Source organism: Melanostigma gelatinosum (genome assembly GCF_949748355.1).
Source record: "Melanostigma gelatinosum genome assembly, chromosome: 4".
Classification (NCBI taxonomy): domain Eukaryota; kingdom Metazoa; phylum Chordata; class Actinopteri; order Perciformes; family Zoarcidae; genus Melanostigma; species Melanostigma gelatinosum.
In genome coordinates this window covers 31,458,142-31,472,334 of record NC_136637.1, presented here as the reverse complement: position 1 = coordinate 31,472,334, position 14,193 = coordinate 31,458,142, and the positions used below count along the sequence as shown (strand labels likewise).

The 14,193-nt window shown below is 40.9% G+C and overlaps 1 protein-coding gene across 1 annotated transcript; it reads left to right on the top strand.

Moving 5' to 3' along the window:
• The first annotated feature begins 324 nt into the window (after nucleotides 1–324).
• On the top strand, nucleotides 325–5,241 carry stx6 (syntaxin 6). Its single transcript, XM_079267069.1, has 8 exons — nucleotides 325–524; nucleotides 1,263–1,432; nucleotides 1,511–1,605; nucleotides 2,027–2,086; nucleotides 2,452–2,580; nucleotides 2,861–2,967; nucleotides 4,082–4,176; nucleotides 4,405–5,241. Exons 1-8 carry the CDS (start codon nucleotides 490–492, stop codon nucleotides 4,479–4,481), a joined length of 768 nt encoding a protein of 255 aa, XP_079123195.1. The 5' UTR covers nucleotides 325–489; the 3' UTR covers nucleotides 4,482–5,241.
• The last annotated feature ends 8,952 nt before the right edge of the window (nucleotides 5,242–14,193 follow it).

Here is a 14,193-nt window from a genome sequence, read left to right as displayed (position 1 = left end):
TCGTCCTTTGTTTCATAATGACAACAGACTCGTTGGAGATGAGCTGCTTCTCAGTGGAAGAGATCAGGAGGTTATAAATAAACTGAGTTTAAGACAGTTTCCATCCATCAAAGAATAAACAGGAAGTCAAAGACACGGTTACTTTTCCCATTGGGACATGGTTCAGGTTAGATCTGGGTCCAGCACTGGCTCGGTGGTCTGATCCACACTCCGGAGACGTAGGTGGCGGTAATGCTCAAATCAGCTTCATGTGACAACCAACAGAATACCAGAAGAAGAAGAACGTTGGTGACGTCATAGGACCCTTTCCGCTGCTGCATGTAAACAAAGCAGAATCAGATGGAGACAAACTCCATATAAATATAAACAGATATATAGACATAGATAATCTCCGTTAAATCACGAATCACTGGAGAGGGTTCTCTTTGATCCGGAGCTGAGAGTCTGAGTGTGATGGAGCTCCGCTTCTCTTGAACCAGAACCAGCAACATGTCTATGGAAGACCCGTTCTTCGTCGTCAAAGGGTCAGTTTACGCTATGCTAACCAATGCTAACATGCTAACAGGATGCTGGAGGCTGGTTAGCCGGCAGAGACCTGTTAGCTAATCGATACATAAAATAAACCAGTCTAACGTTGTGATGTAAAGGATTACCGCTATGCTAACGTTAGCTTTCAGTGAGTTAGCCTGTTAGCATGTTGCTCTGATGTTAGCACAGTGTTGATTATCAGTTAATTCTCAGTTTAAAGTATAAAATTCAATATTTCACATGTTGATTTCAGTAAAATCAACTGTCACATTTCTAGTTATATTGTCTGTTAATTATAGGAATAATATTAAATGTGTTAATTATATAAGGAAAGTTATCAGCTAATATATTTAATGTATTCTTTATTTTACTTGGTAAATAATTCATATTATCTTAAGTCATTTTATAGACAGGTTAATCAGTTACACATGTGTATATATATGGTTATATATGCGTAACCCTAACCCGTATTACTGTCTCTCTTGCCCTTTTTTCAATTCAATTTTGCTTTATTGCATGAAATTCTAAAAACAGTATTGCCAAAGCATCAATCAGTTCGTTGGTTCAGTCTTTATTCAGACAGTTAAGTTCATTTAACATACCTGCAAACTTGTCACTTTTCACCGAAAAGTAGAACTTAAATTTTAAGTTCTACTGTAAGAGATAATAATACAGAAGACAGTGAACACAGCACAGTCTCATCACAGATGTTTAATGATGTTTGTTTGTTACAGTGAGGTACAGAAGGCAGTGAACGCAGCACAGAGTCTCCATCACAGATGGAGCGAGCTGTTGCAGGAAGGGGGCGGCACCTCCAAGGAGGAAATGGACTGGACGACCAATGAGCTGAGGAATAGTCTGCGCTCCATCGAGTGGGACCTGGAGGACCTCGACGAGACCATCAATATCCTTGAAACAGAGAGCTCAGCCATGTGAAGTGTGAACCTTTTCAGATAAACATGCTTCTTAACTGTCAGTGAACGCATCGTTGAGTCCAACCCAAAGAAGTTTAACCTGGACGCAGCGGAGCTGTCGAAGAGGAAAGCCTTCATCACCAGCACCAGACAGACTGTGAAGGTACGCTTCACTGGAAGTTAAAGCTCACCTGTGTAGGAAGGTGGTTATGAAATGTGCTCAGCTAACCCTAACCTGCAGGTTTGTTTAGCAGACATCCTCAACCAAAGACATTCTTCGTCAGCTAGTCGACTAAGTAGTTGTTGTAATGGACAGATGTGTAAAACACTTTAAATCGTGTGTTTACTGCTCTTATGTTTCTTGGAAATAACTAATTTAACATGAAAGAAGCCTAAAAAAGGACTAAAGAAATCTTAATTGATAAAAACAAAACGAAGGGGCAGTGCTACAGTCGACATAAAAACTTTGAAGTTGTTACTCTTTATGCTGAGTCACTGTTGGCTGATTTGGTTGGAAACAATGTGGTTGGATGAAGTGTATCTGAAGAATTGATCTGATTGCTTGCTGATGGTCTTTCTTGAAGGAAATGAAAGAACAAATGTCCAGTCCAGCGGCTGCATCAGTGGACAGAAAGAACACACAGGTAACTAAACACACATGAAGTACACAGCCTGACCACAGGTGGGCTGTTTTATGACAACTCAGGCCAGCCAAGTTCCTTTTTTATGTGGGTGCTCAGAGGAGCTGCTTGTCACTAAGATAACAATAGCTCGTCCACCTTAAAGATCTGTCCACCTTAAAGATCAGTCCACCTTAAAGATCAGTCCACCTTAAAGATCAGTCCACCTTAAAGATCAGTCCACCTTAAAGATCACTACCTTAAAGATCAGTCCACCTTAAAGATCAGTCCAACTTCAGCGATGATGACAGAGTGGTAAGAGTTCATGATGACAGTATTGTAGGGTTAAAGTGAAGATATGACGGTATGTTTTGTGTTTTGTTATCCAGGCTCTGCTCGGTGATCGTGGTGCTCAGGGTCCGATCTGGCAGCCCGGTCCTGATAAATACAGGCGACTGGACCGCCAACTGCAGAACGCCAACTCTCAGTTCATAGAGGAGCAGCAGGGCCAGCAGCAAGTACAGTAGCATTTATATTCTATCTATATATATATATATATATATATCTATATATATATCTATATATATCTATATATATATATATATATATATATATATATATATATATATATATATATATATATATATATATATATTAGTATTACAGTAACAGCAATAAAACAGCCATGATCACAGCTCTAACATGTGATGCAGCATCAGTGTGGTGCTGCGAGGATGTTTAGATACTGTGATATAAACGATGAGGATTCAAACAAAGCTCTTAATGTGTTTGTATCAGCTGATGGCGGAGCAGCAGGATGAACAGCTGGAACTTGTGTCGGGAACAATTGGAGTCCTGAAGAACATGTCGGAGAGGATCGGCATGGAGCTGGATGAACAGGCTGTGTAAGAACCTTCAGATATATCATCACTGAGAGGGTTCTCCTCAGAGAACCTTTAGATACATCATCACTGAGAGGGTTCTCCTCAGAGAACCTTTAGATACATCATCACTGAGAGGGTTCTCCTCAGAGAACCTTTAGATACATCATCACTGAGAGGGTTCTCCTCAGAGAACCTTCAGATATATCATCACTGAGAGGGTTCTCCTCAGAGAACCTTTAGATACATCATCACTGAGAGGGTTCTCCTCAGAGAACCTTTAGATACATCATCACTGAGAGGATTCTCCTCAGAGAACCTTCAGATATATCATCACTGAGAGGGTTCTCCTCAGAGAACCTTTAGATACATCATCACTGAGAGGGTTCTCCTCAGAGAACCTTTAGATACATCATCACTGAGAGGGTTCTCCTCTAGGAACCTTCAGATACGAGGTGAGGGACAACAACAGGTGGTGGGGGACAACAACAGGAGGTGGGGGACAACAACAGGTGGTGGGGGACAACAACAGGTGGTGGGGGACAACAACAGGTGGTGGGGGACAACAACAGGAGGTGGGGGACAACAACAGGAGGTGGGGGACAACAGGAGGTGGGGGACAACAACAGGAGGTGGGGGACAACAACAGGTGGTGGGGGACAACAACAGGAGGTGGGGGACAACAACAGGTGGTGGGGGACAACAACAGGAGGTGGGGGACAACAACAGGAGGTGGGGGACAACAACAGGAGGTGGGGGACAACAACAGGTGGTGGGGGACAACAACAGGTGGTGGGGGACAACAACAGGAGGTGGGGGACAACAACAGGAGGTGGGGGACAACAACAGGAGGTGGGGGACAACAGGAGGTGGGGGACAACAGGAGGTGGGGGACAACAACAGGAGGTGGGGGACAACAGGAGGTGGGGGACAACAGGAGGTGGGGGACAACAACAGGTGGTGGGGGACAACAACAGGAGGTGGGGGACAACAACAGGAGGTGGGGGACAACAACAGGGGGTGAGGGACAAGTTGATTTGGAATTTATAAAAGGAAGTTGCTCACTGGCAGGCCGACGCAGGGTTGGATTTGATTGGTTCCTGGCCACACTTGTTGAGTCTCTGTGTTTTTCCTGCAGGATGTTGGATGACTTCACTCATGAGGTGGACACCACCCAGTCCAGACTGGACAACGTCATGAAGAAACTGGCCAAAGTGTCTCACATGACCAGCGGTAAAGTTTCTAGCAACACATGATGTCACCCTCAGTGTTTCTGCTGGAGAGAAAACAATACAATAGAACAATAAATGAGTTGGTAATTAGTTACTAATACTTGTAGCTAGTTGGTCAGTGGATAGTTCTTATCACTTTTTGTTTCTGCAGATTGTGTCTTTACACATTGTCAGTGGTTTAAATGATAGGAGTAATGCTGATATTCATCAACAGTCTTTATTTCCACAGATCGTCGTCAGTGGTGTGCTATTGGCATATTGCTCACAATCCTCTTTGTGGTCATCCTCCTCTTGTTCATCCTGTGATTGATGCCTCCTCCGGTCTTAAATCTGTGTCTACTGAGCTCTTCTGAACTTTACTGGACTATCCTGGACCCTGCTGAACTTAATTTCACCCTTACGGACTTTAGTGAACTCTACTGAACTTAAACTCTTCTGGGCTTTTCTGAACTATACTGGACTCCACTCGACTTTTATGACCCTACTAGACTCACAGACAGACGTTAGTGGACTCCACTGTGTGTACAAGACATTGCAGGACTTTCTTGGACCCTACTGGACTCTTCCAGACTCTACTGGACGTTCTCTTCCTGCTGAGTTGGACAGAAAAGGCACTTTGGTTCATTGAGTGTTTGACTGTTAAAATTGTCGCAGAGGTCAAAGGTAAAAGCAGGTGTAACCATGTTTGATGTGTTTCAATGTTTCATGTTTGTTGTATTTAAAGGGCTGAAAGTAACCATAACAGTTTAATCCCAGTTTGACTCTGAGTTTAGTAACTTCAGTTTAAATACAGTTTATATCAGGTTTAATCCTTTAAGTCACTCTAATCCTGGTTAAACTAGAGTTACTAAAGGTAACTCTAGTTTAACTCCACTTTAACTCTAGTTTGACTCCACTTTAACTCTAGTTTAACTCTACTTTAACTCTAGTTTGACTCCACTTTAACTCTAGTTTGACTCCACTTTAACTCTAGTTTGACTCCACTTTAACTCTAGTTTGACTCCACTTTAACTCTAGTTTGACTCCACTTTAACTCTAGTTTGACTCCACTTTAACTCTAGTTTAACTCCACTTTAACTCTAGTTTGACTCCACTTTAACTCTAGTTTAACTCCACTTTAACTCTAGTTTAACTCCACTTTAACTCTAGTTTGACTCCACTTTAACTCTAGTTTGACTCCACTTTAACTCTAGTTTAACTCCACTTTAACTCTAGTTTGACTCCACTTTAACTCTAGTTTAACTCCACTTTAACTCTAGTTTAACTCCACTTTAACTCTAGTTAACTCCACTTTAACTCTAGTTTGACTCCACTTTAACTCTAGTTTAACTCCACTTTAACTCTAGTTTGACTCCACTTTAACTCTAGTTTGACTCCACTTTAACTCTAGTTTGACTCCACTTTAACTCTAGTTTAACTCCACTTTAACTCTAGTTTGACTCCACTTTAACTCTAGTTTGACTCCACTTTAACTCTAGTTTAACTCCACTTTAACTCTAGTTTGACTCCACTTTAACTCTAGTTTGACTCCACTTTAACTCTAGTTTGACGCCACTTTAACTCTAGTTTGACTCCACTTTAACTCTAGTTTGACTCCACTTTAACTCTAGTTTAACTCCACTTTAACTCTAGTTTAACTCCACTTTAACTCTAGTTTAACTCTACTTTAACTCTAGTTTAACTCCAGTTTAACTCATTTAATTTCACTTTAACTTCACTTTAACTCTAGTTTAACTCCACTTTAACTGTAATTTAATTTCACTTGAACTTCACTTTAACTCTAGTTTAACTCCAGTTTTACTTCACTTTAACTCTACTTTAATCCGAGTTTAAACGTCCAATTTAAAGAAATACTTCACCTGCATAATGACCATTTGTGTATCAGTTACTCACCCTGTGATGCCCTGAATTCTAGAGGAAAATCATCTTTTCCTCGCATGCCTCCACAGTCAACAAAGAACCAAAAAACTGAGAAAGTTCTTGATGGATTAAAGTTTAACAATAGGAAAACTATATCAAAACATCCGTTAAAAAAAAAATCACACAAGTTGTGCAGTATAATCCAAGTGTCATTTGTCCAGTTGTATGCTGTACTTCCTAAACACCTGAAGATTAAAACACTGATCTCGCAGAGACAAGTTGTGCGCGTCTGCGCAAGATTGACACTGTTTCAGCAGAAGTGTTTAATTTTTTCAGTTCTAACTTAATATTTTCTCCATTTACACCCAGTTTAACTCTAAACTTGAATTATATTTTTAACTCTATGTGAACATCAGTTTAATTCTGGTTTAATTCTGATTGAATCCTGGTTTAACACAGGTTTACTCAGAGTTTAAATACAGTTTATATCAGGTTTAATCCTTTATTAAGTCACTAATCCTGGTTAAACTTCAGTTGAACTCTTTTTGATTAGTCTGAGGTTGGAGTTTGTTGGAAAACAATGTAAAAACACTAAAACTTCCTGTTTGTGTTTACATTTTGTGTGTTTTTGTTTTACTAACTGCATCTTTTTATGATGTTTGTATCTTACTTTATTTAGTTTTTTGTTTGCTGAACCGATCGATCAGCACATTCTGCAGTTTATTGATAAGTGGATTTTTCTACTGTTTAAATGTTAAACCACACATAAATGTTAAACCACACACTTGATGCTTCACAAAAAAAGCTTTTCGAAGATGAACCTCTGGAAGGCTTTTCATGTGAAGCGGGTAACTTCCTGTTTGATATAAATTGGATGGAATCAAATAATAGGTGAAGAACAAAGCAGACAATCACACCATCAGATTTACGGTACGCGTGACGGTGAAATCTCATGTCTGTTTCCTGTTACTATTTTAATGAAATAAAACCACAGTGTTCAAAACAATGGAAATATAATTTAGATACAGATACTCTCAGATAGAGATTATAAACACACTTACCTGCGGCTCTTAATATCAAATTCATTTTAAAATGTTTTAACTTCATGAATCCATCTTGTGATTTTCATAATTCAGTATTTTCTATATTTCCTCTTAGATTTCATATTTGATTATGAATTATTTTTATTAATTTTATTTGACAGATTTCCACAAATTAAGCAGAACGTTTTTCAGGTTCATCTGATGCTACTAATTTGGAAACAACCATCCATGTTTTTAGAACTATACTAAATTAACAATTATAAAGATAATAATAACCATTCCGTATTTTGTTGTCACATCCTGAATCAGACCGGCAGAAGAGATCAATGACTGAATATCTGCTGAATGAAAGACATCTAGTTTGAAGTTAAACTGTTATTGTTCAATTGTTATTGATTGGTAAATGAAAACATCTGTCTGTCTTTATTATTTCATTTTTTTGTGGCTAATTTTGTTTCAATAAACTGATGCAGAAAATAACAGCAGACTCATCTTTAAAATGTTTGCTGCCTGTTAGGGTTAAAGAAATGTTTTCATGTACATGTATCATTTATCAGCAGTTTATAAATAGATACTTTATAATATAACAAATTGTATTTGTAAGCAGATTTAAGAGTTACTGATGTTTCATAGAAATGGGGTTGTAATAGGGACTTAAAGATGTCTTTAAATCTGTACACAAATACATTAAGTGTATTATGAATATATTATTAATTGTTCATATGCTGGCTGTAAATACTTATAAATGAAGGGATGGGATTGAATTGTTATTATCTAGCAGCTTTTGTGTCATTGTTGTCATTCTGAAATACTTTATAGTTTGGTTTGTGTTCTGAAGGTTTTTTTTTTAGGGAATTTGAGTTTTAAGAGGGAAGTTAATATTCTACTAATACAATAATGACACAATGCTAGTTATCTCTTCCAGATATTGTTGAAGAAAATCAGCATTATAACTTTGAATTGAACTAAACACAAGTGTGGGCTCACAAGCAACAGTTACATAACGTGTTATTCTGGTTCTCAGCATCGTTCTTGGGAAATGATTATCGGGGCCAGACAAAAAGTAATTAATCTCTCAAGTGTACCAAAACATTTCAATACAGGGAGCTGTGTTCTGTGTTCTGTGGGCCCAGAACAAGATAATAACATGCCCTAATTAGGAGTCCAGATGTGTCCTGTTTTGATTCAACAGACTGGTTTGAATGATGCAACACAGCTAAAAGGGGCGTGAAATTTGACTATAAAAGTGATCAGAGGACAGTAAGGTGTTGAATCTGTTTCGATATGCCAAGTTCGTGTGATGTTGACGAATATGCATTAAACGATTCCCGCTGGCTGCAAATCCAGTTCGTTGTCTCTTCTCATCATTTTCGCCACAACAATATCAATACATGTAAACAAATACAGGCCAACTTTAATAAAACAAATACATGAAAATATTATTTAAATATACAGAGAAACCCTTATTTTATATAATTATTATAAAACAAAGCATAATATATAATAACTCAATCAATTCACACAAAATTGAAACTGGCCGACTTCCTGTTGGAATTTTATGAACTGTAGACCTGAACTGATCTACCTGTATACATTGACTGATCTACCTGAAGAGCTGAACTGATAAAATAAGATAATCCTTTATTAGTCCCGCAGTGGGGACATTTACAGGATGACAGCAGCAAAAGTGGACAGTGCACACAAGATACAGAGTAAAAAGCAAGTAATATAAATAAGTAATAAACAGTAAAGAATATCAACTAAGTAAAGAAAGTACAAAAATACCCAATAACTAAATATAACTAAAAATAAAAAAATTATATATACAGAGTATTTAAATTTTTTTGTATTGCACAGTGCAATTATTGCACCAATTTTTAGTGTTGGTGTTAGTGTGGTCTACTGGGAGCACAGCTGGTTGTGCAGCCTGACAGCGGCAGGAAGGAAGGACAGATTTGTACCTCTCCTTCACACACCAGGGGTGAATCAGCCAGTGGCTGAAGGAGCTGCACAGAGCTGCCAGGGCATCCCACATGGGGTGGGAGGTGTTGTCCATCAGGGATGATAGCTTAGTCATCATCCTCCTGTCTCCCACCACCTCCACCATATCCAGTGGACACCCAACACACTGCTGGCCTTCTTGACAAGTTTGTTGAGTCTGTTCCTGTCAGCTGTCGAGATGCTGCTGCCCCAGCAGACCACTCCATAGAAGATGGCTGATGCCACCACAGAGTCAAAGAAGGTCCTCAGGAGAGCTCCCTGCACTCCAAAAGACCTGAGTCTTCTTTGCAGATAGAGTCTGTTTGTTGTGTGTTTTGTTGTATGTTAGATAGTGTGTGTTTTGTGTGTTAGATAGTGTTTCTTTGTTGTGTGTTTTGTTGTATGTTAGATAGTGTGTGTTTTGTGTGTTAGATAGTGTTTCTTTGTTGTGTGTTTTGTTGTATGTTAGATAGTGTGTGTTTTGTGTGTTAGATAGTGTTTCTTTGTTGTGTGTTTTGTTGTGTGTTAGATAGTGTGCGTTTGTTGTGTGTTTTGTGTGTTAGACAGTGTGTATTTGTTGTGTGTTTTGTTGTATGTTAGATAGTGTGTGTTTTGTGTGTTAGATAGTGTTTCTTTGTTGTGTGTTTTGTTGTGTGTTAGATAGTGTGCGTTTGTTGTGTGTTTTGTGTGTTAGACAGTGTGTATTTGTTGTGTGTTTTGTTGTGTGTTTGTTTGTATCTCAGAAGAATCATTCAGAACAAAACCTGATGGAAAAACAACAAGATGGCCGATGATTCATCACATTCTGATTTAATTGATGGAAACTCATTTTGAAAAATATACAAACTTACAAAACAGACAAATTAAAACTTCTGCTGTATGCCCCGCCCCTGCCCTGAACCTCTGAGGTCTACCTGTGTCTCTGCTGTAAGCCCCGCCCCTAAACTATGAAGCGAGTTTACCAGTTTATCTTCTGGTTCTCTGGTTTAACGAACCCTAACAACCAGATCCTCTAAACGGTCAATGAAACCAAAGATTCTCAATCTGTGAGACGTGATCCAGATGAAGCAGTGATTTTATAGATTATACAATATATATATTATATATTTTATATAAATCTCTTCATTTGAACACATTTATTATCAGCTGTTCTTTCTGTATTTGTCTGTTTAAATTGTTACTTTTAGTTTGAATTATGACTTTAACTTCTTCGTGTTTTTCTGATAGTCATTTACGATCTACCTCCCGAGCTCTGATTGGTCAGGCGGAGCTTTTATATACGAGTTGATCTCAGGTAAGAAGTGAACCTCCTTCGTAGGACTGAAACCCAGAAGTTAAACCTGAAGTTACATCGATAACCACAAATCCTGATCCTAGTTCAGGACCCAGGTCGGCTTGTGAACGGACCTTACCTGCACACAGGTGAGTACTCATCACTGCTGCAGCAGGCAGATACATTAGTGGGTGTGGATGGATTTTCTGACTAATACCTAGTTTTGAATGAAGTACCCGTGCGCACGATCTTTCACCTCATCTGCTGGAAGAACAGACTGAAACACCTCACTCAGCGTGGAATCAGCTTTTTGCTCGCTCGCCAACTCACTCTCTGCTTCCCCCTCGTGACCGGCCGCAGTCATGGCGCGTGTCACGGCGCAAGCCTGGAATACATCAGGATACCGCTTCTCATTTTCATCAGGGCCTTTCCTACCCAGCGGTACCGGGACAAGTACCGGTTGAGCTGGATCATCAGCCCAGACACGTGCCCCAGCTACATCATCACCTAGAATCAACGTCACACCCTCGACAGGTAGAGCGGGCCGCACCCCCATTGTGACTTCTCCCTCAAATAGGTCTGAGTGGAGCACACGTTTATGTACTGGCACCTGAAAAACAGACATGCCCATCCCTAAAACAGGTGTAAAGGAACCCGTGAATGAATCCAATGCTCCTGTGTCATGCAATATGGCTACCGGCACCTTCCTGTCAGTACCTACCAGAGACACATGTCCTTTTGTGATAAAAGGCAAATATGAAGTTAAATCGGGCTTTGCCGTGAGAGATGTCAGATCACTCAAATTGTCCGAAATAACCAACCTGGTAACTGGCGCAGCCAGAGCGGCTGGTTTCACCTGCGCGCCATTATACCTGTTCTGAGACTTGCGCACATCGCAGTCTCTTTTCCAGTGACCTACCTTATGGCAGAAATGACACATTTCGTCAGATGTACGGACACCATGGTCAGCTCTCTGTTCAGAACGAAAATTTCAACCCGAACGTCCAGAGAAATACCTGGCAGGAACATTTTCCCTACCAGCAAAGTCATAAGCGTGTGGATCCCCGCCGCTACTTCTGTGGGTTAAAACATAATCATCTGCCAACGCAGCAGCCTCACCTGCAATCTTCACAGTTTGCTCACTGATGTACATCGTAATTCCCTCTGGGACTGAGCTTTTAAACTGCTCAAGCACCATCAAGTTACACAGATCATCAAAATCTTTCACATCCGACGCAGAATACCAACGGTAAGCTTCAGGGACCAATTCATACGCCTTTAGAACCGCAGCCTTAACCCTTACATAATCGCAACTGTCACTTGTAGTCAACGAAGAGAAGCCTTCCTGAGCATGCCCCGTCAATACACACTGCAGTAATATTGTGCGGTCCGAATTTGACCAGTCCCTCATGTCTGCAGCATGTTCAAACATCGTAAAAAAAGTCTCAACATCTCTCTCATTGAACTTTGCCACCAAACGTAAGTTATTCACAATCTCATGCGAATCATCACGCCGAGCCGACTCTTCACTCCGTGAACTATCACCCAATGTACCTTCCCTCACCAACTGGAGTCTCTCGCTTTCTAAGTCCAATTTAGCCCTTTCCGTTTGCTGTCGCATTTGTTCCAATGCTAACGCTTTCTCAAACTCTGCTTGCTGTCGTACTCTTTCCAATTCCAAATCCCTTTCCTTTTCCAGCTGCATTCTTAACATCAACATTTCTTTCTGTTGTTCAAAGTTTAAAGTCAAGTCAGGGAGCGACTCCTTAACAGCAGCCCCAGTTAGGTTAATGGACATAGGTGACGTTTTTGGAGGTGTCAAAATGTCCATGTCATACAAATTTGCACTCAAAATAGTCTTAACATTTTCTTTAACTCTTTTAGCACCGACATCTATTTTATAGTCGTCGGCTAGCCTTATTAACTGATCCTTTGTACATTGATCTAACAATGCCTCGGACGGAGCTTCAATGAAGTTATCCACCCCCGCCCTAGTTAGCCCTACCCTAACCCTAACCTAACCCTAACCCAAATGACCAATGCGTAAAACAAATCCCCGGAGATCAAAAGAACGTACAGTATTGACCTTACCCGTGCACAAAGAAGGTATAGGAGCAACTTAGTAAATTGAGCATCCCCGCTAACTGCCTATCCAGATCTACCTAAACTCAACCCTAGTCTTCAAGGGCTAGTGACGGCGGGTATTTATGCACCAAAACCCGAAAGTGTGACAAAGTGACCAGCAAGCTGGCGACAATGCAAACACTACGGACGTGCTCCCGAGTCAACTGCTCGCAACCGCTTTCACCCCACACTACATTTATCCGCAAATGAATCCCAAATGGGAAACGTGATGTTCCTACAGGGGAGTCAATTCAACATTTGTGCCACAAAGAGGTCAAAACTTACCTTCCTTTGTCCCGTGACTTTTTTGCAGAACAGACCAAATTAAGCCGATAGCACTAACTATGAACACAAAACATGAGAAAAAACATCTCATCGCTCCCGACGAGAGTTTCCACAACGAGCGCAAAAAAAAAGGAATCCCGGACCCGACGACACCACTTAAGTCTCTGAATCGGACGAGGCCCCAATTTGTTGTGGTCCGGCTCTAGAACCACAGCAAAACATCACGAAAAGTCAGGCACGGAGCTAAACAAACAAATACTTTTAATGAACAAAGGCCAGGACATTTCAAGTGTGCAACAATGGATGAGCATTCTCGTCGTGAGTGCCAGAAGGTTCCACTGCTTGCCACACACCAGGTGTGAGAGGGGAAGAAGCCAGCACTTCCTCCGGATGGGGCGGGTCTTATAGGGCGAACATGGTGTGTAGCGGACATGGTGTGTAGTAGACATGGTGTGTAGACATGGTGTGTAGACATGGTGTGTAGTAGACATGGTGTGTAACAGACATGGTGTGTAACAGACATGGTGTGTAGTAGACATGGTGTGTAGTAGACATGGTGTGTAGACATGGTGTGTAGACATGGTGTGTAGACATGGTGTGTAACAGACATGGTGTGTAGTAGACATGGTGTGTAGTAGACATGGTGTGTAGTAGACATGGTGTGTAGACATGGTGTGTAACAGACATGGTGTGTAACAGACATGGTGTGTAGTGGACATGGTGTGTAGTAGACATGGTGTGTAGTAGACATGGTGTGTAGTGGACATGGTGTGTAGTAGACATGGTGTGTAGTGGACATGGTGTGTAGTAGACATGGTGTGTAACAGACACGGTGTGTAGACATGGTGTGTAGTAGACATGGTGTGTAGACATGGTGTGTAGCAGACATGGTGTGTAGTAGACATGGTGTGTAGTAGACATGGTGTGTAGACATGGTGTGTAGCAGACATGGTGTGTAGTAGACATGGTGTGTAGTGGACATGGTGTGTAGTAGACATGGTGTGTAGTGGACATGGTGTGTAGTAGACATGGTGTGTAACAGACATGGTGTGTAGTAGACATGGTGTGTAGTGGACATGGTGTGTAGTAGACATGGTGTGTAGTGGACATGGTGTGTAGTAGACATGGTGTGTAGTGGACATGGTGTGTAACAGACATGGTGTGTAGTAGACATGGCGTGTAGACATGGTGTGTAGTAGACATGGTGTGTAGTAGACATGGTGTGTAGTAGACATGGTGTGTAGTGGACATGGTGTGTAACAGACATGGTGTGTAGTAGACATGGTGTGTAGTGGACATGGTGTGTAGCGGACATGGTGTGTAGCGATGGTGTGTAGTAGACATGGTGTGTAGCGGACATGGTGTGTAGCGATGGTGTGTAGCGATGGTGTGTAGTAGACATGGTGTGTAGCAGACATGGCGTGTAGCGGACATGGTGTGTAGACATGGTGTG